Genomic DNA, 279 nt, shown 5'->3' with positions numbered 1-279 from the left:
GGGCCAGCGGAGCCACCCGCCCCGGCTGCCCCCACCGCTGCGGCTCCGGCCAAGGAGCCGGCGAAGGAGGAGTCGGAGGAGTCTGACGAGGACATGGGATTCGGTCTCTTTGACTAACAGCCACCGTCTGTCTGTCTGTGTCAGAGTTGCTCCGATGGGAGAAATAAAAAGCTCTTTTACACCTTCGCGTGTGCCCGCATCGGTGGTGTGGTCTGCGGGCGGCCGGGGCCGGGGAACAGCGTCACCGGGTGGCCGGGAGGAGCGCTGCTCCTCCGGGCC

At 67.0% G+C, this 279-nt stretch overlaps 1 protein-coding gene across 1 annotated transcript in view; it reads left to right on the top strand.

Annotated features, from left to right (window-relative positions):
* RPLP0 (ribosomal protein, large, P0) overlaps nucleotides 1-117 on the top strand; it is a gene marked incomplete at its 5' end in the record, with an annotated part of 2,603 nt that extends 2,486 nt beyond the window's left edge. The window contains one exon of the mRNA XM_010135279.1: nucleotides 5-117. Within this exon, the coding sequence (XP_010133581.1) occupies nucleotides 5-117 (113 nt within the window). The remainder of the gene's footprint in view (nucleotides 1-4) is intronic.
* Nucleotides 118-279: the final 162 nt, after the last annotated feature.

The sequence above is a fragment of the Buceros rhinoceros genome, unplaced genomic scaffold (assembly GCF_000710305.1).
Source record: "Buceros rhinoceros silvestris isolate BGI_N320 unplaced genomic scaffold, ASM71030v1 scaffold41534, whole genome shotgun sequence".
Taxonomy (NCBI): domain Eukaryota; kingdom Metazoa; phylum Chordata; class Aves; order Bucerotiformes; family Bucerotidae; genus Buceros; species Buceros rhinoceros.
This window is presented reverse-complemented; position numbering and strand designations above follow the sequence as displayed.